This window comes from Malurus melanocephalus, unplaced genomic scaffold (assembly GCF_030028575.1).
Source record: "Malurus melanocephalus ecotype Western Australia unplaced genomic scaffold, MMel_1.1 scaffold_33, whole genome shotgun sequence".
Classification (NCBI taxonomy): Eukaryota; Metazoa; Chordata; class Aves; order Passeriformes; family Maluridae; genus Malurus; species Malurus melanocephalus.
The window spans coordinates 2942644-2964366 of NW_026623265.1; the positions used below are offsets into that span (position 1 = coordinate 2942644).

At 36.2% G+C, this 21723-nt stretch overlaps 1 protein-coding gene across 1 annotated transcript in view; it reads left to right on the forward strand.

Annotated features, from left to right (window-relative positions):
- Window positions 1–21723, forward strand: part of SHPRH (SNF2 histone linker PHD RING helicase) — a 60729-nt gene that overhangs the window by 19142 nt on the left and 19864 nt on the right. Inside the window, exons 11-24 of the mRNA XM_057364011.1 lie at window positions 390–468; window positions 3642–3805; window positions 3895–4151; window positions 6901–7022; window positions 9625–9713; window positions 11406–11495; window positions 13564–13671; window positions 14632–14774; window positions 15920–16093; window positions 16411–16473; window positions 17508–17733; window positions 18566–18709; window positions 19929–20030; window positions 20852–20923. Of these exons, the coding sequence (XP_057219994.1) occupies window positions 390–468; window positions 3642–3805; window positions 3895–4151; window positions 6901–7022; window positions 9625–9713; window positions 11406–11495; window positions 13564–13671; window positions 14632–14774; window positions 15920–16093; window positions 16411–16473; window positions 17508–17733; window positions 18566–18709; window positions 19929–20030; window positions 20852–20923 (1833 nt within the window). The remainder of the gene's footprint in view (window positions 1–389; window positions 469–3641; window positions 3806–3894; window positions 4152–6900; window positions 7023–9624; window positions 9714–11405; window positions 11496–13563; window positions 13672–14631; window positions 14775–15919; window positions 16094–16410; window positions 16474–17507; window positions 17734–18565; window positions 18710–19928; window positions 20031–20851; window positions 20924–21723) is intronic.

Consider the following 21723-nt stretch of genomic DNA (forward strand, 5'->3'; position numbering starts at 1 on the left):
AGTCTGTCTGCAAACTCAAGGGATAGAGTCTGCAGGGCTCTACTATTTGTCCAGTCTTTTTGCCCAAGACAGGAAGACAAAAATGCTACTTACGTAATGGCTTATAGGCTTTAATTTTTTCATATTTTTTAACATACAGTTTTTCTTGCTATGTTTTTGGCCTTCTGTGAACCCTTAATTGCACTTGATTAYTTGGAGGACATGGCTTTTATCAGCTTTCAGTTATCTTCAAAAAAAATTAAAAATTTTATATACATCTACATAATATATTGTACCAATGCTGGTTCTAGGTCTGCTATGTTCAGACATCTCAGAAATAAGGTCCATGTGTCATCAGACTATATTCCCCTCTGTCCTTTCCTACCATTGGCTCTATCTCCTTTTATTAGGCTGCTGAAATGGCACTCCGCTTAAGTGGAATCAACCGCTGGTGTGTCAGTGGCACTCCTGTACAGCGAGGATTAGAAGGTGAGACTTTATGTAATCTATGTGATTTCTTTGTGCCGATAATTAGGTAGCATTTTGAAGCAGTTGAAATGTCTGCTAGTTTCGTTCTGAATTCATTAGGTACTCTTTGTAAGCCATAAAATAAAACATGGCAATAAAGCCATCAATACATGTATAAATATAAAAATTGAAGAGCTGAAATATTTTTGTCTCCCTGAGTTAAATACTTCAGGGAGCAGAGAAGCTATATGTCTAATAGCTGACTCAAGTCTCTTCTTCAGTTTTTTGCTTAGCAGAGTGGGTAATTACTAACCCTTCTCCACTGCAGCTCTAGATAGTCTGCTCTGGTTACTGTTCAAAGAACCCTTTGAACAGTCAAATACAGCTAGCAAAGCTGTATTTGCTTTTTGCATAGCTGTATGAACTACTGTGGGCATCCACTGCTGTGAATATAGATTCTAAAAATCATTCTAAAGCTTATGAAACTGTCTTGTGACCTTATGTAAAGACTTAATGAATCGTGTGGAGTTGGTAGCTGTATGTTAGCAGGTGTCATTTATCTTGTCTTTTTTTCTGTGTGGTATTCAGTTTCTGTAGAAAGACTTCAGACRGAGATAGAATAAAGGAAAGGGAACTGACTGCCTTGTCTCCCTGTGTTCTCTGATGGATTTAGGAATATATGGTACACATTGAGGCAATGCGTTTGAAAGTGGATATATCAGTGTAAGCATTTGTGGATTGTTGTTTGGATACTAAGTTGTAAAAGTCAATATTTTAAATTGATTTATTATGGAATTTTGAATTACATTTATAAATACACWTAATAGTTGCAAGAACACATAGTTAATAAAGCAAGCCTATAGAAAGATGTGATTGATTTTAGTGTCATGAYTACCTTCTTCAAGTTCTTGTGTGTGATAGAGTTGAATTAATATGTATCTGAAATGTCATATAGTTCATAATACATGTTGACAGACTCTCAGGCTGTACTAAGACAGCTCCCATCATATCGAGGATGAAAACTGCTAACTCATTTCAATCAGTGCCACTGCTCCTGTAATACAGTGGGATAAGACCTCTGGGTAAACAATTGCTTCTTGCGTAGAAATGATTCCCAGGATTTTTCGCTGGTTTATGATGTATTTGGTGAATATCTTGATTCTTTCAACTGAATACTGAATTACCATGAAGTTGGCAGAATAAGGAATGTTGCTCCTAGATTTTTAAGAACTRTAAGATACGATCACTTATTTCTGTTTCTGCCGTATCCATTTGCAGGATTTAAGTGTGGCCTTCTGTATTTTCCCACTAAGATTTAGACAGTTTAAAGTCAATATGTCCTTAAATTTCATTCCAAAAAGTAATGGGTTTCTGAATTAGGCAGAATTAGCAAGATGTGTCCTCTCAATTAGCAAGAAAACAATTCAAGTGTCTGTCGTGGTTTGAACTTGTCCGAGAGCCAAAGCAYCCAACGATGTTCCCTTCCCCCACCCCCCACCGGAGAGGCAGAAGGGAGAGCAAAAGCCCAAGTAACACTAAAATYTATGGCTTTTAGATGAGATAACATAATTGAGAGAAAGATACATATATGCTTCAGAAAATGGTGAGACAAGCTGAATAACCTAAGTTGCAAAATAGATTTATTACTGAAAACTAATAAGAATACTACCACACCGGGGAGGGGAACAGAGATAGRGAAAAATTTACGAGAAGAAATAAAAATGGACGTTTTGAGACGCCTATTATTCTTTCTGGGAACCTGGCTCTCTCCCAGATYGCCCCTCCCCACCTCTCCGTGCCTTCCCATGCGCAAGAGAGGCAGGGGATGGAAGTTTAACATCGATCAAACTATTCATTATGGTTTTTGTCCAGCACCATAGGAGAGGAGTACTTAGAGCTCCAAGYTGTGGAAGTTCTTTTCCCAAGAAACAGTCAGTGTATAACTGCTGATGGCATGGGATTCTTTTTCTTTACCTCATGGGAGAAAGGAAAACAGTCCTTCAAGGCGACTCTCTCAAATTTCCTGGCAGAACACAGYTTCTTCTAAGCATCCACTTGCTTCAGACGTGGGGCAGGAGGGCACCTCTTCCCCCCTGCCACAGAACACGATTTCTTCTAAGCATCAACTCACTTCAGACGTGAGATGGGGCCAAGCGTCTTCCCCCTTCTTGGCTTCTGATCAGTCTTCCAAGGCCAGGTTTTCCTCAGAGCAAGGTYGCTCTCTTTTCTATACAGGTCTCCCATTGAAGTAATAGTCCTTTCRAGAACAGCTTGTTTTCTCCATGTTCGAGCCCCACAGCAACAGCACAGCACCTGTCTTCTTCTTACTGTGATCTTGGGTCACCATTTTTTCTTACATCTCCTCACCCTCCTCCTCTGTCTTTCCCTGGTGCATAAWACTAAAACTAAATAGTAACAGCCTAAAAACTACATGGCGGCGGCCCCTGTCTTGTTTTGAATTCTTTCTTAAGTACAAGACAATGCATCATCACAGAGGTGTTACCAACCTGTGCAATTGGCCCAGGCCTGATGGGCAGCCTGTCCATCAACCTCAGAGCCACAATGAATTGGTTCTAAAACACAGGGGGCAGAGGTCCTTTTGCTGGAGAAGAAGGAGAAAGCTTCTAGAACTTCCTCAAAAGAGCCATTTTTGTGGTTTCCTGGTCCTGTCCCCCCACCACCAAATAACCAGACCGAAAAACCAGGACAGTGTCTTTTGTTAATTTCTTGTGCATTAGTAGAGAAGTGAAAATTCTTCTGAATTGCAGTCCCGTCTAGGATTGTGGGCAGCAGACGGTGCACAGCAGGCTGTGAAGTAATGATGCTGAGCAATATTGGTTTAGTAAAACCTGGCAAACCCAGTTAACCATAKGCAATCATGTCATTTCTGCCTCTTGCCTTTGCTCTGAGTAGGTTTAAATTCTTCACTCTGTTCTGCTAAACTAGAAATTAGGGATGTGTCTCACAAATTGCTATATACTCGCAAGTTGTATGGAAATCACAAATCAACTAAAGGAGAGAATCCCCCACCTTCCACCACCCAGTCCCCTGCCTTAAATATTTTCTCAGGGAGTGAATGGAAAATGAGTGGAAAATGGCCAGAATGTAGATATTTTATGCCTGTATGTGAAAGTTAATTTTTTTTGAGACATACTGTGAAGTATTAAAACAGAAATACTTTCTTTTCTTGGCAGATTTGTATGGATTAGTCCTTTTCCTTGGAGTTGATCCTTACTGGGTCAAACATTGGTGGGACCAACTTTTATATCGACCTTATTGTAGGAAAAATCCCCGGCCTCTCTACAGTCTAATTGCGAAGATAATGTGGAGATCAGCTAAGAAGGATGTGATTGACCAAGTAAATAAGAGTTTTGAGTTTTAAAATTCCCAAACATCATTAATCAATAGTTTTATTTGCAAATTGCTTACTTTCTTTTTTAATTTCAGATTCAAATTCCCCCTCAGACAGAAAATATACACTGGCTTCACTTCTCTCCTGTGGAGAGACACTTCTATCATCGCCAGCACGAAGTGTGCTGCCAGGATGCATTGGCAAAACTCAGGAAGATTTCGGACTGGACTCTTAAGCTTAGCAGTCTAGATAGAAGGACTGTGACTTCTATTCTATACCCTTTGTTGCGGCTGAGGCAGGCCTGCTGTCACCCACAAGCTGTTCGGGGAGAGTTCCTGCCACTACAGAAAAGGTGAATTTCTGTCATTTCTTAAACGGCCTGCATTATCCAAAGCAAAACTCAGATTGTCCCCAGCAGTGCAGGCTCTTCTACAGTCCTCAAATAAGCCTAATTTTAAGCTTCTTTAGTTAAACGTGTGTTTATGGCACAGCAAGGTGATCTGACCTCAGAAGCTGAACATGGCACAGCAGGATTGTTAATGTAATTGTTTTGTTAAAAAACATAATACTGAAGGCATTTGATTCTCCAGGGACATTCTAACCTTACGATGTTGATAGATACTGGGGTGTTGCAGGTGGCAGATTGAGTGTGAAACAAACCAGATTTTTTTTAAGTAAACCCACTGCTTTTTTTTTTTTGTCTCATACAAAACTCATGTTCATGAATAAAAATAATAAACAAACTGAAGCAACAGAATGGAACAATTCTTCAGTTAAAAGAAAATGTTAATGTGAGGTTGCAGAATTTATAATTGTAGTTTCCAATCTTGAAAGCTGCTCAAATGCTCTTCCTTTTTTTGCATGCTTTCAAGATCATCTTSCCTCACAAGTGTCCTGCGAGTATCAGTTTGGTCTCAGTTTGTTGGACCAAGGCACGGTGCCAGTCCTGTTGTGAAATGTAGCTGCTACTTTTTCAATCAATTAGAAGAAGGTTGTGCAAGAACAGGCTGTTTCCATTCCAGACTCCGARAGCACTGTCTGTGTTTCCTTTTTAAGCTACAAGTAGGGAGCAACTTTAACTTTTAGCACTGTYAGTGTTATTGCTACTGTTTCCAAGTCCATCCATTCTATTCAGTCTCTTTCAATCCACGTAAAATGTTTCGTGTACTGCTCCTTGCTCTTTGTCATACAGGGCACCTACAGTGCCTAAGCAGCTGAAGCTGACTTTGCACCTACTTGAGCCGAGACCAATAGTTAGACACTGCTATAGCCATCTGCTAAGATGGAAGCAAGGACTCAAACACGGGGAAAATCAATATTCCCACCCATCATACAAGATTATTTGCATTAAAATGAGCCAGTGTAGTATAAATGAGATGTGTAACTGAGCAGAGTAAGGGAACAGCTTAGTGCTGTGGTGATTTTGGTGGAAATGGTTGCGCAGTGACAGTCGCATAGTAACTGGTGGAAAAACCAGCAATGAAAATTAAAATTTTTTTTAAATCACATATACAAAGAAAAGTCATTTCTCAGCACTATTTGCATACCTTTTTTTGTAGCCCCCCAAACTCGGCTGCCAYAGTGGACATTCCCAAAATTGGGAGATTTGGCCCTGTCTTTGGTTTAATGTAGAAGAATGATGAAGAAATTGACTGCTAAGACCTTTGATGAATAAGAGAAATTTACTGAAACAAGAAAGTTGTTGCTGGAACATATGGATAAGAGCCTGGAATAAACACCTAGTTTGGAGCATGTTCTATGATAGATGACTTTTTTCCCCACCTGTGTAGTGAAGGCAGTAAATAAGATCTACTCAGCCAAAGAAGAAAAAAAAAGCAACAAAACAGGTCTCAAAAGGGATTTTTCTAGGTTTTCCTAGTTTAACTGAGTGAAAAAAACCCTTCTTTTTGCTTTAATTGGTAGTCTCAGGCTGTATATGAAATTGCATAACTTATATGTACAKCCTTTTGCTTTCTTGGAGCTGCTGATGGTTTTGAAAAGGTCGGTAGGTAGAATGGTGGAAGTATCAGCATGCACAGGTGYTATGTGTATTTACCATTGCCTCTGCAGAATTCAGTAATTATGAATAGCGATTATATTGATTTAAAGCTCTTTCTGATGTAACAGTGTACTGTGATACCAAGAATTGATTTCTGCAACTGAARTAATGTTGCAAGGAGGGTAAAATAAAGGCCTCGGCAAGGGTATCCTTCCAGTATAATTTGGGCCCAGTCTGTGCAAGAATTGTGTCACCTCTTACTCTATTCTACAGTGCTAAACATCAAATAGTAAATGTTTCTTCTGAAGGTGAATGAGCCTGAGCAGCAGGGTTTCAGGCGAGGAGGTTGGTTTTTGGGGGTAACAGCAGCTGCTGATCTTAGAAGCAGCYTCTGGTCAGCTATTGCAGGCTGTTGCAACTATTTACTCTTCTGTCTCTTCCTATTAGTCCTCTCATTCTTTAACCTGTGGTGTTTGTTACTCCTTCTTGTATCGTCCTCATTTTTTTTCCTACTTGTCTCTTTAATCTCTCAATTTCTGGTATTTTTGTGTTAAAATTATTCTCTTCTGATGAAATTCCATAATTTGCAAATATGACAAATGTAGAAAAGGAAGTTTAGAATTATTTTGCTAGTTTTCTTTGTTCTCATTTCACACATTTTCCTCTTTACATTGACACTTCATGTGTTTTGTGTTTAGATTGGTAGCAGAGGGTAGAAGTGTCGTCTGTCATAACTTTTCATCTGAACAGCTTTTGACAAAATGAGGTCTATTTTGCTTGTTTCCAGTTCATCACTGACAGAAGCAGAAAAATATTTTGCCCCATGAAGGATTATTTTACCAAGTTCTGTTTTGCTTCTTGCATCTTACTTCTTTGTGCTCTTACGCAATATCAGCCTCTGGACAGACTCAAGTTAGGGTGAAGCTCTAGTAGGAAGAAAATCTGACAGCTAGAGGTTTTTTAATAAGTAAAGAAATCTCAAAAAAGCATTTGCAATGTGTTGGATGCATATAATGATCTGCTTTGCTGCTCAGCATGACTCTCTTACTATTCTAGTACTATGATTTTCTTTCAAATTTGAGTCATTTGGTCTTCTTTTCAGCACCATGACCATGGAGGAACTGTTGGCCTCTCTGCAAAAGAAATGTCGAACAGAGTGTGAAGAAGCTCACCGACAGCTGGTGTGTGCTCTTAATGGTTTAGCTGGTATCCACATCATTAAAGGTAAGACCAAATGGCTGTAGCATGTTCTATACTCCTTTCAGTAAAGGACTAAAGAACATGCTCTATCTCTGTGCACTGGGAGGATAAAAAGTTTTATTTGTGTGGTTATACTTAATCTGCTTTTGTTTTATCAGTATGCTTTCTGGGCTCCTTTGTGTCCCTGGCCATGCAAACTGCAATGCTGACTGTGGATTCCTTTTGCTGCTTCTGCTATACAGCTCTGTCAATGTAGATTTTGTCTGAATTATAAGGAAACAGAAGCTTTGAATGGGAAACAATCACATGAATCTTGAGTATCTCACTAAACAAAAATTTATTAAAAATACTTAGTTATGAATGTGTGAAAATGCCTCTTTTCCAAGTTCTTCTAAAGTTGACAAGCTGTTTGAATTTTTCCATCTTATGTCAAAGTGTTCTTCAAAAAGATCAAGCAAATTGCCTTTTCTCCTACTTGCCTTGCAGAAAGACTATATTCAGATTCTCATCTGTAGTTAGTAGGTTTGAAATACTTCGTTGCAATTGCAGGATGGAATAAATATGTTTCTGATAGAGATAAGTTAAAAAGAGTTACATACAGATGTAATGCTTCTAAAATACACTAGTAGCAGAAATTAATTGTGGCCTATTTTGAAAACCATATTGATAAAAATTTAATCTGGTGAGAAACAAAAGCAGGACAAAAGAGGCAGACTTCTGATCTGTAATTCCCTCCCCAGTATTACCCTTGCACTCTGTCTTTTGTATCATGAAGGGGGAAGCACACCTTATGTGAAAGTGAGGCCATGAATTTATTCTTAGTTTAACTGAAATCTTRTAGGTCTGATTGTTATTAGTCCAAATTTAATTGCTACAGGCAAAGAAAAGAGTAACAGTCACAATTACTTGTTTCTACTGCTTGTCCTGCTTCTATGCTCACCTTTCTACTTAGTCCCTTCTGGTTCCTGAGGTCAGTGTTTCATAGATGTGGTGGCAGTTCAGTGGCCAGTTATTATTGCCTTCATCAGAAGGAATAAGATGTTTGTGTTGATGGTTTCTTTCTCATGCAATAATCCAGTTAGGGTCATTTTTATGTTTGCTAGCATGTTTGCATCCTTCTCTTTCTTCACTGGTCTGCAGCTCCATGAAAACGCCAAATTTAGTGTACATGATGCCTTTTATGAATGTTACATACTCTTTYTTTGTTCTCTTTGTTGCCCCTAAAACCAGTTTTGTCCAGCTCTAAGTCTGCATTTCTTTGACTGTGGGTGAGTTGTTTATAGCCATGGCTTTCTTATTCACTGCCAAGCCTGTGCACCATCTCTTAGCATCCCATGGCTGTACTCTACACTGCATCCTATAATCCTGTATCTTTATTTGTCAATAGCCTCTGCTCTTGTTACTGGGCCTGTATTTCCCTACACTACATCATTATGTTAGTTGTAAATATCTCATTCTACATGGAATAACTGCTTGTTACTGCTATCTATATAAAGYTGTGTTTGTACCACACAAAGATAAACAAAAGTTTAAAAAAATACTAAAAAWTAGCCATAGGCACCTAATAAATTACAGAAATTGCTATCACAGGTAAGCCAATTAAAAGGTCAGGCAGGTCAAGAGAAATTCTAGGGATGCCTGACAAGCTTCAAACTTGAGGCCTTGCAAGTTCAGGGGATAGCTTTTGGCCTGTTTCTAGTAATGGCAATCCCAGGACTACAATCCCAATTGCAGGACTACACTCTTACAACTGTAACTCTTTCAATATAAGAAGCAACAAATCTTAYTGACATAGAATTGTTACACTTCCATATAGATAGGAGGATTTTTTTTTTGTTTTACTCTGTTATCTGTCTTTATGCATTTCTTCTCCATGTTTTAAGAGTCTCTAAGACTATTACTGGCTAAGTAAATGGCCATCAGTTGGGGAAAGAAAATTAAAATGGATTTATTTTTCCACTGCTTTTCCATACACAACTTCAATTTTGTATTTCTTTTTTAGTTATATAATCTATTTTCTCAGAAGTGATTGTGATGTTGGCAGCTTACATCAGTAGTTATACTGCCTGCATGTACCTAATAATTTCTGCATTTCTGAAGAATATAATCTATTTTCTCAGAAGTGATTGTGATGTTGGCAGCTTACATCAATAGTTATACTCCCTGCATGTACCTAATAATTTCTGCATTTCTGAAGTATGACATAACTTTCATTGTTTTCACTGGGAGAGTGAATAATTGTAGTGCAAATTTAGCAATGCATTACTGCAGTGAGTTGTAGATGGGTTTTTTTAGTGCAATGTGAGATTTTTTGGACTTATGACACCAAGAATACATATTTTAAGATTAAGAGGTTTATGGATCTTGCAGTTACAAAAGGTATTTAATTTGGAAACTACATTAGTCTTTATAGAATATAATATTCTGTCTTTCACCAATTTTTTGGGGTAGAGGGGTCATGGACTGAATAGGAAAGAATTGCTGAAAGACACACTTACTATACAGACTCTCTGAGAACATCTTAGTATGTTACAAGTAATGCAGCATTTGTATGCCATTTGTATGGCTGCTTGTATATTTAAAAACCAACACGTCTGTGTTTTTGTTACTTTTTTTTTTAATTCAGGGGAATATGCATTGGCTGCGGAGATGTACAGAGAAGTATTAAGATCATCTGAAGAGCACAAAGAAAAGCTCAAAACAGATTCCTTGCAAGTGAGTGAGCATTGAAATGTAAAGAGACGTAGTTAAGAACTGGAATACTTTAGATTTGATTTAACAGGTCAGTCTTTTCTTTCTCCCAGTGGTGTGCTGARCTACTTTCAGCCTGTTGTCATGATCACAATCTTTAGTGATTGTAATTTTACTGTATTTCTAAAAACTTGCTTGTAAGTTTTCCTGATGTCCCTGAAGCAGTGCGTTATCTCCACCTACTGTTCTGCGGTTAACTTAACAAGCTAAATTCCTAGACTTGTGCACATGACTGCTTACGTTAGTGGTGCTGTATTACATCCTGCGATTACAGAATGCAGGGTTTTCACTGAGAGTGATATTAATGTGCCAAATGATTGRGAATAATAAAATAGTTGCACTGCAGAACATAAAAGGGCATCAAAACATGGAAAAGAATCRAAGTGCCTTTTCAGGCATTTGTCTTCATGCCTTTTGAATACTATATTAAAAATATAGATATATTTTCCTGGCAAAAAATCATGGCTCCCTAAGTAACATTTTCATTGTTCTTCAAGATCTATCACTTCTAAATTGACCAAAATTTTCTTCAGCATAACAAGAAATTTAAAATGTTAGTGACAGATAGATGTCAACAAAGTGATCAGTTGTCTGTTCCTTTACTTGCTTCTTTGAGTAAATTATTGTTTGATTATGTTGCATGTGGTCACCTGATATCTCTGTTGTWCTTTGATTATTCTTTTTCCTTTGTGACTTCCTGGTGGCTTTGCATAGACATATTGGCATAAACTTGTTGAGCTGCTCATAACAAGGTTGTTAATTAAATTGTTTTACTGGATTATGCAATCCAATAAAGCTTTTTCATTTCCCCTCAAAATGTATGCAGCCTAATTTTGCCTTGCTGTAATAAAATTTGACTTCTGTTAAGTACTTCTCAGTTGTGTAGGCTTAGCTCTTTAGAATAATGGCAAATCACTGCTGACCAATCCTCTTAGGTGGCTGAGCTAGTAATAGGGCAAAGATGAAGAGAATCCAGGATGTGAGAAGGGCACAAGTTTGTGATAGTGGAGGTTATTGGTATGAGTTTGTGTGAACTGTGCAGGTAGCATAATAATATCAGTCTGGTTTGAGACACATAGGGTGAAGCCAGAGAAAAGGAGCACAATTTTCTTATACTAACAATCAAATTATTTTCCCTAAAAGTAAACAAAAAGGTCATGTGTTTTTCAGTATCTTTTATTTTTAAAAAAATGAAAAATATGAAAAAATTATTGAAGCTCTTGGTATCTCTYTTTTTCCTTATGATTTATTTCATTTTAGATAGGCTAAATTAATTTTTTCCTTAGAATATTCTAAAAGACATTTACAAAAGAATTTGCTCTGAGATAAATAATTTGTTTCCATAGCAGTCAGGGGCTGTTTTAGGAGGGTGAGTATGTTACAGGATCTGATGACATGGTATCACACTTGCCTCCTCATTTGCTTTTGAGAAGAAGGTCTTTTTAATATTTCRTTTCCTGTTGTTTCCTACCCCAGTAAAATGTGGAAAAGAATCTTTCTTTTCTTTATAAGATGCTTCCAGATGTGAAAGACAAAACTGATTTTAATGGCATGCTAATTTCTTGCTGTAAGCTTTCGTGGCTGTTCAGGTTTTTCCTGTCACAAATGTTGCAATGGATTTTTTTCATGAATGCTCTTGACTTTGCATATGTTTAGAGACTTCATTCTACACACAATTTGATGGAGTTGTTGGCAAAGCACCCAGGAATTCCCCCAACTTTGCGTGATAGCCATCTTGCAGAAGAGGTAAACATATTTTGTTTTTACATAAATATTGAAGGATACCTTTTTTGTCCCCTCAGTATTCTTTCTAACTGAAGAAGTAATATTAAATAGCTTTTGAGTTAACTACATAAATTTCCCTTAAACTCAGTAAAATCAAGAGTAGTTTAGTGTGTGAGATGGGAGCAGTAATGTCCAGTAAAATAGTGCTATTCTCAATGCTGGTGGCCTCTGTTATGTTGTGAGTGTGTCTTATGGAACTTTTAGTAATTTTTACCTCTAAAATGCTGTTTCCCCATCTCCATATTCCTGTGGAAGTAATTTTCATAGATGTTGCTGATAAAGAATGTATCATCCTGAATTCTTCTGAGTCCTTTTTTTCCTCACATTTTCTTTAGCTTTCCTCATTTTTAACTGCAAATAGTCAGTTTTCTGTAGTGAAGTTTATTTTTCTTTGGCTAAATGACCAACTCCCTGTGTGTTGCTTTCTGTATATATAAGCTTGTTTAACTGTATCCTTAATCTTAACTGGGAAGTATCTTGCAAAATAGCTGGGATTTCTCATCCCCATTGGTTACTTGTAGTGGACATAAAGACAGCATTTGCAAAAGAATGTCATTAYTGTGTCATTATTTTGGCTGAAAGGGATCTTGGAAAGTGTCTAGCTGAACTTGCCCCTCAGGGCAGGGTCGACATGGACTTCTGTCCTCGTATTGCAGGGCTTTATCCAGTTGGGCTGTTGAAACCTCCAGGGAAAGAGATTTCATAATTTAGCTAAGTTGCCTGTGCCAATACTTCGTAATTATCATAGTAGGGAGGTTCTATGTGAWTTTTTTTCCCATTTCAGTATATAGCCATTGTCCCTTATTCACTTGCCATTATTTCCAGTAAAGTGCCTGGGCTCCCAGTCTTGGTGATTTCCTTCTGCCTGCTAGAATGCTGTTCTTTAATAGTCTTTAAGCCTCTCTGCTTCAAGTTACACAGGCCCAGTTCTTACAGCCTCTTCTGTTTTCTGGTGGGGATGAATATCAGTCTTATTATTTGGATATCTTGTGATATTTTGTAATTTTATGCAAATCCTACATATGGGTAGTTTTTTTCTGTTTTAATTAGACTTGTTCTCCTAAATATATAAAGTTTGTACCTGTCTTCATAGAAGTGCTATAGAAATACTGCCTATTTTTTACTGACCTGTAATTCTAGCAATTTTTAAATCCACATTCTCCTGACATTATTTTAAAGTGATTAAAAATATATTTTTTCTATTAATGTGATGCAGAGGTGGTTTTTCACAGCTACCTTTTGCCAGCAGCTTATCTAAGCACCCAAGAGTCRTGTCCACTCGAGGTAAACTAGCCTCTGTAACAACAATGTAGTTATCTTAGTAGCAGCAAACAAACAAAAAAGACTTAAACATACACTAAAATGCACAAAATAAATGTATGTAGTGAAATCAGTATGTAGTGCTGATAGATACATGTTACTTGTAAGTTGTTTGTTCATCAGTTTTTAAAATGTAAAATAAACTGCTTTTATAGTGGAGGCACTTGMATACATAGAGTGGTTTTCACTGTTAGAAGTAATTTATCTGAAAAAAATTATATCTGATGCACTTAAAAATAATTTAAGTTATGTTTAAGTTAGAAATAATTTAAGAACTTTAAGCTTTTCTTTTGTTTTATGCATAAGTTTTATATGTAGGAAAGTTGAATTGTCCTGTTCTCAGACTGTTCTGGGATCTTCTTKTTGTTTGCTTATTCAGCACAGATCAGTAAGAATTCTGATTTAGATTCCAGTTCCCTTTTGTAATGCAGTGAGTTCYTATTGTGTTATTTGGGCTTGTCCAAAAGCAAAATTCCATAGTTAGCATCTTTGTAGTAATTTTTCTTCTCAAATGTTTATTTTTGGCTTACTAATAAATGCTAGATTCTAGAGGAAACAAAATATTGCTAAGTACTGCTTACAAATGAAAGTGGGTATCACATAAATATGTAACCATTTAAAAACACTATGGTACTGGGGAGTTTCTTACATTTGCAATATTCCTTCCAGATGTGATATTTGCATAGTTTAAGCTCTTATTTCCATACAGGCAGAACAACTTCGACAACATTATATGAGTAAATCCAATGCAGAAGTTGCAGAAGCCCATCAGGCCTTACAGCCAGTTATTCAAACCATTCGGGAGCTTCAGAGAAAGGCAGGTGCCTCTTTCATATTTTATATCTGAATTCTGAGATTTTTAAAAAATATTATTTTCATCTGTTTATATAAAACTGTAGATGTTTATTATTTTCTAACAATTTTTGAAGGCCTGTTTGGAATAGGAGTTGGGCACACCACAGGTCCAAAACACATTCTGTGTTCCCCACACACAGAACCTGATGAACAGATGACTGAAAACATAAGTGCATGGTGGGGGAATGATTCTTGTGAAGTTCAACACCATTCTTGATTTTTTTTTTAAATCAACTGTGCTTCACCTGTAATTTAGGCAAGTAAGCCATGGGGCTTGTCCTTCGAAGCATTTCTGTGGCGTGTCAGATTACTTCCAGGAGAACCGTTTTTTGACATTCATTTAGTCAGTGTGCTTAAGGCTTATTTATGTTTAGTCAATATGAATATGGAATAGAGCAAACCCTTAATGAATTGATGAACACCTAAGCTGAAATGGTGTTTGTCACTAGCATATAGTAAAGAAATCATAAAGAAATGAGGACAAATGGTACATGAGAAAGTAAAGTCATGGATCTTCTTTTGCCTGTCAAAATTGTAAGGTCACTTCAGTGTTGCTCTATTAATTTCATGGGGAGCTTTGCTTTCTCTGATTAAATAAACTTTTCATCTCCTTCTGTGAGAGAAGGAAGAAATTTTGAGGTGACAGTATCTCTAGGTGGCTGTTCTGTGTGGATAGCCTTGGTGAATCTGATTCTASTAAAGGGGTTATAAAGGTCTGGAGCATGTAGAAGGTTTCTTAGTCATGTGYTTAAACTTAACAGAAGATGGTATATGTTTTAATCATACTCTCGTCCTCCATTTTTCATGGAATTAGCCAGTCTGTGTTTGACTGTGGCCTAAAGAGCAGTATACACCTCTGCTGCAATGAGTAAATTGGCCTTCTGTCCAATGTTCAAGTATATTTTTTTTTTTTTTCATACAGATACATTCAGGTTCTCCTTGGTGGTTGGATGTCATCCAGACAGCAATACAGTATGCCATCGATGAGGAGCTTGTTCAACGTGTGCAAAACGAAATAACCTGCAACTACAAACAGCAGACAAATAAACTCTCCATGGCAGAGAAGTAAGAGAATAACTGAAATAGGCTCATAAATACAGTTAAATCTACTCAAGCATTCTTACTGGTTTGTGCTAGCAGTTCCAGTTAGCAGACATTTTTGCTTCAGAGCATCTGGACTGCAACTATGTTTCAAAACCAGTCCCTGAAAAAGCACAACTAGATAGAAGACTTGGAAAGAAAAGCAGAAAAATTACTGTTTTCTCTTAGATAAGAGTTCTTTGAAATGTTATTCTGTATTATCTACAGTGATTTTACAGTCTTTTATACTTATGAAATTTCTGAGTAAGAAGAATTCAAATTTTATTGCATTAAAATTGAATAGCATCTAAAAGAAATCAGCTTACTTAAATGGATAGTAGACACACTTATTTGCTGATATTGTCTAACAGCACAAAATAGCATCACTGCTTTTCTGACCAAAGAATTTGAGGTTGGTTTCATGTTCAAGACAACAGTACCACTTTTTTTGGGTTCAATTACRGAATAATGAATTTGGAAGGGACATTCAGAGATCACTTTTATCAACCCCCATCTTACAGATCCAGACCCATGCTCCTTCAGTCCAGGAAGGCTGCATAGGGATTTGACCTGTTAAGTATCTCCAAGAAGGATGATTCAATAGTCTCTATGTGAAGCCTGTTTCCAGTATTTGTCCCACTTGGTGGGARAAAATGGACATAAAAGTCCTTTTACCTAGTTAATATTTCCTATGTTGCATCTTGTGTGCATTCTCTTGTTCTTTCACCASGTGCCTTTTAGAAAAGTTTGACTCAGTCTTCTCTGTACCTTCCAGCTGGATAAATACAGAAAGCAATAAGGTCTTTCCTAAAGGTTGAATAGACTCTTTTCTCCTAACCTCCTCTTGTGCATTCTGTGCTGAAGGTCTGTATGTTCATCTCAGAGAAGGGAGACTTAGGAAGGACATTGCTCTCATAGTTTAACTTCAGGCTMTTTTCTCAGATTAATGAACTTATGCTCTTAAATAGAGTCTGAGTCAGGTTTTGGTTACATACATTTTTATTATATTTGTGATACATATCAGTGGGTGTATATAAATGCTATTTAGCTACTCCATTTCTACTTTGGATTTGGTCAAGTTTGGATTTGGTGTCTCGATGTACAATTATTTCCCTTTTTTTAAAAATCAGATTCCGTGACTGTAGAGGGCTTCAATATCTACTCACAACCCAGCTGGATGAAGTGAAGAAATTCCAGAAGATTGTAAGAGAAGCAGTGAAAAACTTAGAAGGGCCTCCTTCGAAGCAGGTTATTGAGGCTGCCACTATCTGCCATTTGCGACCTGTTAGACTTCCACTTAACAAGTATGTCTTGAAAATAGAAAATATACTTTWAAAGTCTGTTACTTAATTTTCCTTTATGTGAAATAACATACTAAAGTCTTGATTATGTACTCAGGACCTGTATGCACACAGATATCACAGATCCATTTGTGGTAATCAGGACCTTGATTTTTATTTTTATGAAATCTTCTTGTGTCACTATATTAGTGTACATATGATTGTTATTTTGTTCTTTTTAAAAGGTTTCATGTGGTTTTATATGTTGGAATAGGGACTTATGATAATTTGGTTTCTGATGAAATTCTGAGTGCGTGTATTTTCAATTTTCTCTATTGCAGCTGTGTCTTTTGTAAGGCTGATGAATTGTTCACCGAATATGAGTCAAAGCTCTTTATGCACAGGTAAGTTCATAAGCTTTATAAATCTRTCACTATTAGAAAAAGTGGAAGTTGGATGAATTTATGTTTTCTGAAATAACTTTATGACCTAATGACAGCAACTTCTTGTTAATGGCTTTGATAGCAGTTCTATTAGGTTTACTTTTCTGTATAAATTTCATTTGAACATAGTGTGTCCAAGGAATGAATACATGCCACTTTTTATCAAGCKGCTATAATATGACCATACATTTGAAATTAAGTGTTGGCATGCTCAAAAAGTGTGTGTATACATACAAGTATGCTATTTTAACACATATACCTGTTTGTTCAAATATTTATTTGCAGTTTGGCTGCAAGTGGTATAATACCATCCTCATTCAATGTTACAGTGAGAGATCTTAGACTGGGTGAAGCTGAAAGAAGGGTGACACCAGCACATGGTGTGAGAGAAGTATGCACACTAGGCAATACTGAGAGACAGATTATATGCTCTGCTTTCTCTTGTGTTTCTATCTCTCACATGCCTCACAATGTCAAAATTGTATTGAAAAGTCTTGAGATAACTGAGGAAACATTTTGAGAAGTCTTTATCAGTGGGAACTCTTCTGCCTCGCAGTTGCTGGAATCAGAAAACATCAATGTATTTCTAAATAAGCATTATATGTCAGGAAGCGAATTGGGAAGCTCTACTGTTCTTACAAAGTGCAATACACAGCAAATTTTGCATCAGCATTTAACTGCAATTTTTGCTTATATAAGAAGTCAGAATTGAAGTTTTTTTTATGAATGTGACATTAATAACTACTGAAAGATAACTTAGATGCGTAATCCTTTAAAGAAGCTATTGATGATTTTGAGCTGACAAAATGGCCTGACRTCTTGAGGTCTCTGTGTTCAAAGCAAGCTTTTCATACATTAGGTGATAAAACATCTGTTTATATTTGCTTGGTTTGCATTATCCATATATAAAAAGGCTGACATAAATGATGAATAAGTACAGATGGATGTGCAAGTACAAAATCAATGATAAGTGCTGTGTTGGGTTTGTTTTCAAGTGTTAAAGGCCAAATGGCAATATTTGAGGAGATGATAGAAGACCAAGAAGGACTTGTTGATGACCGTTTGCCCACCACAAGCAGAGGGCTCTGGGCAACCAGTGAAACTGAACGTGCCTTGAAAGCTCTTCTCTCCTTTGCCAAAGCTCACCGAATGGATGCTAGGCTAACTGAAGAAGGGAGCATATTCTTGGAACTCTTTGAAGCATGGAAAAAGGAATATAAGGTACAGTAAATTACATGGTGATGAAAAAAATATTATAAATAAATTGAAGCTGTATAAATTGAAGTTGTATTCCTGAAATTAGGCTTTGCCTACACCAGCCTTTTCCACAGTGCTTATTACAGGATTTGATTTTAAAAGATTTAGATATGATTGAAGAGTTTCTAGAAGCTATACTGACTACTAATCAAATTACTAAGCAATGTAATTGCATCTATTAAGACAGTTTATAGTTATAATTAAATGTGTTTATTTATTTACTTAAATCACAATGTAGCAAGACTCAGCAAATCCAGCACTGGTCCATTCTGTAATTCAGTTTACCAGTGTTGCGAAGAAGGGACACAATCTTTTCTTGTGCCTTTATGTTAGGAAATAAAAGGTGGGACTAATATGCAAATGAGAATGAAGACAGTGTTGTGATTTTCCATCTGTTCTGACTTAGAAATACTGATTCAGTGGTCTGTGCTACTCTAATCTACACTGAGCTACAAGGATCATACTCTGTGAAACAACTTATTCTGCATTTGTTTAGTTTTGCAAGGCATTTTGTTTCTGAATTTTTGGTTGCATTAGTTATTGTAATACTAATAGTTATGGAAGAAATGAGAGACAGCTATTTATAGTTGTTTATACAGAGGGGCTGGAAAAGAGAGCAGGGAAAATGATATCTATACTGTTGGTTTTCCTTTATAATTCCAGTTGTGGCTGAATACTGTAAAGAAATATTTTCTCTTCCTCCAAAAAGATTCTCCCATTTTACATTGTATGGCAGAGTCATGTAAGTGTTACTCAATTCTGTTCTGCTGTTCATTTGTTTGGGGCTTTCTTACAGTTACTTCATGAGTATTGGATGGTCCTTAGGGATCATGTGTCTGCTATTGATGAACTGGCAATGGCGACAGAACGACTGCGAGTGCGTCATCCTGATGAGCCAAAACCAAATCCACCAGTTCTCCACATTATAGAACCACATGAGGTAAATTACTGGGCAGGATTGAATGGTTTCTTTTTGAAGGAACCTACCTCCTACAAAAATAAAATCTTCATCTGGATCTGTAAGGTCTGTAATGTGTCTCTGTTTCCATTCCAGAATGGCTTGGTGGAGTATAGAATTCTTTCCTATTTCTACATTCAGTCCATGGGGCATTTTGAGCTTATATGTGTTATTTTGATATATTTTTATTAGCCTTCTGCCAGAATGGCATTTTYCCAAAAGACTGCTGTCCTTTCAGCAGCAGCAACCTCCTTCCTTTCTCTACAATTGCCCAGTTTTTCAAGCTGGTGGAAAATTAAATCCGCCTGATTCCTTACTCATGTTGCTACTTTCCCACTTGAGAGACTGTTTTGATGATACAGAAAATGCTGGATTGATTTAACCTCTTAATATTTTTTTAGCAATAAGTGTATATTTTCTGTCGACACATTTTGTGCTTTTTTTCAGTGAGATTCAGATGCATAAAAGTCCTTCTTTCTGTAAGGAAATACATTTCTTCTCTGTATTGAAACAATTTTTAAAAAGGAGTACTTAACATAACAAACACCTAATAAAATTTTAAGATTTATGTATGTATATGCAGCCATAAAAGACACACCTATTACTTGGCCTTCATCCTTCAGATGCCTGTGTCTTCTGCATTATTAATAACTTCTCCACTACCACCTGTAATTAATCTCAAAGAAAGTCAACTTGATGTTTTTGTCTTTGTATAAATTAAATGAAAAGTGGAAATTTCTAAGAAGTATAGAGAAAATAATTGTTTCTCACATATTTTTTTTAAACCAGCAGTTGAGTGTAGGATATAAATATATATATACATATATGACTGTAGGAAAATGGATGGCAAATTGATTGAAGTTCAAAAGAAACTTCTAAAAAAACAGGTTATTTTAATTTAATTTTGTTTCCATAAAGAGCCGGTAATACAAATAAAATAATTAAAAGCAATTTTTTGTACCTCCTGCATCTCAGCCCATTTACAGTGCTGTGTTCATACTGAGTACAGGGAAGAAATAGAGAATCAGTTTTGGCTGGGAAGAAGTACATCTTAAATTTCCAGCATGAGCTTTTTTTCTATCTGTCCCCAGTGAATTATTCAGCTGAATTTCACAAAAAAAAAAAAAAAAAAAAAACAACTATTTAAGCCTTACTGTAAAATGGACCTTTTTTTAATACATGTGTAATGTTGCTTTCATAGGTAGAGCAAAATCGAGTGAAACTTCTGAATGACAAAGCAGTTGCCAAATCGCAGCTTCAAAAGAAATTAGGACAACTTCTGTACCTCACTAATCTGGAGAAAGTAAGATTAATGGGTCTTTACTCAAGTGATGTACTCTGTTTACCTCATGGAAGAAGCCTACCATTATTGTTATTTAAAACTTCTATCTTAAATTTTGTTTTCTGTGAAGATTTATTACATTTTGAAATTCAATGTGCTGTTCTTTGTGTTACAGTGTGTTCATAAAATTATTTATTGCAATATATATTTTAGTTATTTTTTTAATTRCACACTTATTAAACTATCAATTAGTTTTAGAAGCTTAAGGTTTTCATTAAAACTAACTGGGCCACGTTTAGCAGAAGCCTCATAAAATTATGTATGTCTCTGCATACCTTTGGTATTTTACAAAGAGTTTACTTCCTTTAAACAGAAGGACAGTCATGTCTGGAGTTTAAATAAGTGTTAAAAAAAAACAAACCAGACAAACCCCRTGTATTATATGTTATTTTAATCGASGTGTTTGAGTAAGTACAATTATGTGAAAGTAAGCATAGTTAAGCATAATTTAAGTGTTTTTACAATAACGTGAAGTTGATAGAAACTATGAGGAGTTTCTTGTTTGAAGTTTATATTTTGTCAGGATTTTTCAGAGCTGTCATAGAGCYGCAGAATTTATCTGAAGGACTGAAGTATGAAAAGTGCTCCTTTTTCTTACCATAAATTACATATTTTTTTTAACTCATCAAGATGGACTTGAGTGTGTGAATATATGTTTAATTTGCTCACACAATGCTTTGGTTTGGTTTCTTTTAAGGGCTTAATTATCATTTTTTCTAGAAGCTTGTTTTAAATATAGAATAACAAACCATGACATTTATGGATATTTTTCTACTTTATAGTCTCAGGATAAAACTACTGGGGGAGTTAACCCAGAACCATGTCCAATCTGTGCACGTCAGCTGGGAAGACAGGTAATTATTCAGCAGGTTTTTGTGTTAGAACATCTTTAGCTAGAGCTGAGCTAGTTGTGTGTCAAATTGTCAGCATCTGATTTTAAATGAACCTTATATTGAAACAGGGAAAATTAGCTCTTCCTGTAATKTACAAACAAGCCTCTCCTGTGAAATAACATCTTGCTCAGATGCAAGCAGCTCTACTGCTTTTAACTTTTGACACGAGTAAGTGTTGCAAAACTGTGTGATCATGATTGTTTTATAACTGAAATTATACTTTTGTCAGAAACATTCATTTCCCTTTTTAAAGCTATAGAACGAAAAAATAGGTAAACTTCTATTGTATACTATTATTATTTTACTGTAAAAACTCGTACTGATAGTATTTTTTCTTTTCTAAATGGATATTACTTATGTAAACAGTAGTAAAATCTAATAGAATAAATACTGGCAGTGTGGGTTTCTTTCACCATCACTTCTCTGCTGAGCTGCAGCAGTTTAAATTCAGGTGAGACTTAATCTATATCATGAAGCACAAAGCCATAGTTTGAACTTGATTTACYGTGTATTATGGAAAAACATGAAAGGACTTCTGTACAGTCAAACTAAATTATCTTTTTTTTGTTAGGGTAGCTGTTTTAAGGAGATTTAGCTTCTGTTTGCTTTATAGTCATGTGTAAGCGTGAACTGCTGTCCTGCCATGTTTCCAAAATCCCCTCTGTGCTCTTCTTCCAAGGGCTGTTAGTCCTGTTAACTCCCATTATGCTTTATCTCGGAGCTGGAGGAGCTCACTGAAAGGGGAAATAATCTCTTAACTT